This window comes from Varanus komodoensis, unplaced genomic scaffold (genome assembly GCF_004798865.1).
Source record: "Varanus komodoensis strain SLA01 unplaced genomic scaffold, ASM479886v1 scaffold4101, whole genome shotgun sequence".
NCBI lineage: Eukaryota > Metazoa > Chordata > Lepidosauria > Squamata > Varanidae > Varanus > Varanus komodoensis.
In genome coordinates, this window is record NW_025335956.1 from 22 (window position 1) to 2,959 (window position 2,938).

At 45.8% G+C, this 2,938-nt stretch overlaps 1 protein-coding gene across 1 annotated transcript in view; it reads left to right on the top strand.

Annotated features, from left to right (window-relative positions):
• The first annotated feature begins 239 nt into the window (after positions 1–239).
• LOC123029923 (complement factor H-like) overlaps positions 240–2,938 on the top strand; it is a 13,097-nt gene continuing 10,398 nt past the window's right edge. Inside the window, exons 1-2 of the mRNA XM_044443360.1 lie at positions 240–492; positions 2,488–2,664. Of these exons, the coding sequence (XP_044299295.1) occupies positions 255–492; positions 2,488–2,664 (415 nt within the window). The 5' untranslated portion in view covers positions 240–254. The remainder of the gene's footprint in view (positions 493–2,487; positions 2,665–2,938) is intronic.

Genomic DNA, 2,938 nt, shown 5'->3' on the forward strand with positions numbered 1-2,938 from the left:
GAAACAGAAACAAATACATGTGAGTGTCATGAGGAAGGAACATTCTTAATCTTTTTAAAGGGAAGACAAACCTCTCTTAAAATCTGTGGAATGAAACTGAGGTTATAATGTTTAAAAAATCAGCTACATAAAGGGCAAGTTGGATAGCTCTGTTACATCTTTTTATCAATCTTTATCAATCTTTATCTTGATAAATTCACATTGCACTGTCTGTCTGGTGAGATGGGAGTGGAGCTCATGAGTGATCATTTGGAATGAACCTTCAGCCGCCAGGCCCATCCACAATTTCTTTGAACCTCCTCTGCTTTTTTCTGCTAGCATGTTCAAACACTCCTCCTCTTCATGGCTTCTTCACTGATCCAAAGGAACACTTTCTCCTTAATGAACGAATAGAGTATCGCTGCCAAGATGGCTTTACCACATTGCAAGGGCTTGACGGAGGATCTACATCATGCCATTCAACTGGATGGGTGCCAAAGCCAGAATGTGTCAGTAAGTAATTTTACGAGTCCTGAATTCTGAGACACACAAGACACAAAGCCTTGCTCCCCTTCTTTTGTGCATGCCCCTTGTTCGTTCTGATACTGATTTGCAGCTCAGCCAGACTCTGGCTGTAAACACCGCAGTATCTTGCGCTCTTCCTGGAGGGCTGGCTCAGACCAGAGGGATGGCAGCAGCCTTGTCCTTGTGGCAGTGGCCACCCCTCTGAGAACCTCCCCCAAGAATGAAGTCATGGAAGTGCTTCAGGGAGCTTGCAGACAGACCAGGTGGCCACATGCTGTCCAGGACTGAGATTCGTGGAAGTAAAGTCCTTGCACCTTAATGTTTATGCATTGGGGTTGGCTTCTAAGAATATAGCAACTCTAGAATGTGTGACTTCTTCAGTCCGCAGCATGCAGAAAATGCCACATGGGCCAGTAGTGGCCCTTTAGCCTCCCTGTAGATCTTCTTTCCTTGGGGCACTGTGTGATTCCACTTACGGGTGCTTAGTAGTGCTGCAAGAATCCTCTGGCACCTCCATTTGCAGTGGAGGCCTCCAATCCAACTAGGGATAATCCTAGTCCATCAGCTCCAGGTCCAGCCCCAGGTCTTTGCCCTTCCCTTCTTTCCAGCTCCCAGACCCTCATCAGGTGGAACAAAGTTTGTGTGTGTGTTGGGGGGAGGGGAGGGTTGCCTTCCCCTTGATCTCTCCTTGATCATCTCGTAGAAGCCTGCCAGAACTGCAACCTGGGCAACCCTTGAACTTTAGAGGAGCGAATGCATTCCTCAATCACGGTGCCTCATTTAGCTAGTTAGCTACGCTAAAGGTTTTGTTTTCTTCCCAAGACTGTTCCTCTTCAGTCCTTTTCCACCCATAGTTGCAATTAAAGCAGCCTCAGCCAAGGCTTCGGATCATGCAGACACACCACAGTGAAGGTTCATCATTGTGCAACTCCACCTCAAATATTTTGTTAAAAATAAACCAGTTTTTGAGCAATTATGTTTGTGCAACCCCCCCCCCCAACAAAAAGGGGGAGGGCAGTTCTGTTAGACCCTGAAAGCCACACCAAGGTCTGCTTGGATGCTTTAAAGTCAATCAGTGCCAAAACAGGGATTGCAACTCTCCAAAAAAGGGATGGGAAGCAAAATCGACGGCAAGTCCAGAACATTTCATGCTTGCAGCAGGGTAAGGGAAGATCATTTGGTCCTCCTGTGGGGTCTTCTGGGATAGCTGCATGAGGACTGAAGGGAAGGAGCCAATAACTCCTGGTGAATCCATTTGTCCTTTGCATCCAGTCAGCTGATTTGTCAACAACCATGTATGAAAGTGCCCATGGAGCGGAAGCTGCTCTCCAGGGTTGGCAGCTGCGACTGGTCCCTTGCCTTAGCTGGAGATGCCTGGGGTTGAATCCAGGATTTGCATGACATGTACTTGATTGCAGAACTGGTGGAAAGTGATGTCCCACAGCTTGGCCATTTGGTCATAGACAGAATGGTTGATGATTCTTTTTCAAGAAGAACCTTCCAACATTCACACATTTCTTTATGAATGTGCTGCAACAATTTGTGTTTGTGTGTGTGGGGGGGAGTGAATTTCTCAGTTTCAGTTTTTTCCTGCATTTGAGTATTTCAATCTCAAGTCTGCATAACTGTGAGTTCAGTTGTGCTTGTGGTGCTTTATTGGGATTGCAACATGGAACCTCCCCTGTAAGAGCTATATCACTGCCTTCGTCATGCTGGATGCAGCTGCACATGTAAAATTTGTGAGTGAGATGGTGAGAGTTGGTTCAGTTACACATTTTCGATAAGCACATGCATATCTTCACCAATGGCATGGAAATAACCTAAGATTTAAACAATTTGAATGTGGAGGAATGGGAAACTGATAGATTTGTGTGGCCTTGGTGGTGGCTTTTAAATGCTCCATCCTCGCAGCAAGAGGGTTCTTCTATGTAGGGGAAAAACCCCCGGTTGCTCATTAACAATTCTGATTGGTTGTTTCCTCAGAAACATGCTCAAAGCCAACAGAAGAGAATGCTAGCTATCAGTCAACTAAATTGGTCTTCAGACCTAAGGAAGAACTTATGTATACATGCAATGAGGGGTTTCAAACCTTGCAAAAAGCCTCAGGTGCCAAGACCCTATGCACAGAGAATGGATGGGATCCAAAGCCAGCTTGTCATTGTAAGTTCATAGCATATCACTGTTGGTAATACTACACTTTTCCACATCTTCATGTTCTATTTCAGCAGGGCTTTTTCCCCTGGTGATTTCTGCTAAGTTACTGGTCACTAATTGTACATCCATTTCCATGAAGCAGATTTTTCAAGTATTGCAGTGACACTGCTATGAAAGAATACAGTAGGTCACCGCAGCCGTATCCTCCATGGGGACAGACCCATGGGGGTCATGACGCCTTCAGCAGTTCCTGACATAGCAAGCTCAGCACGTATCCTGA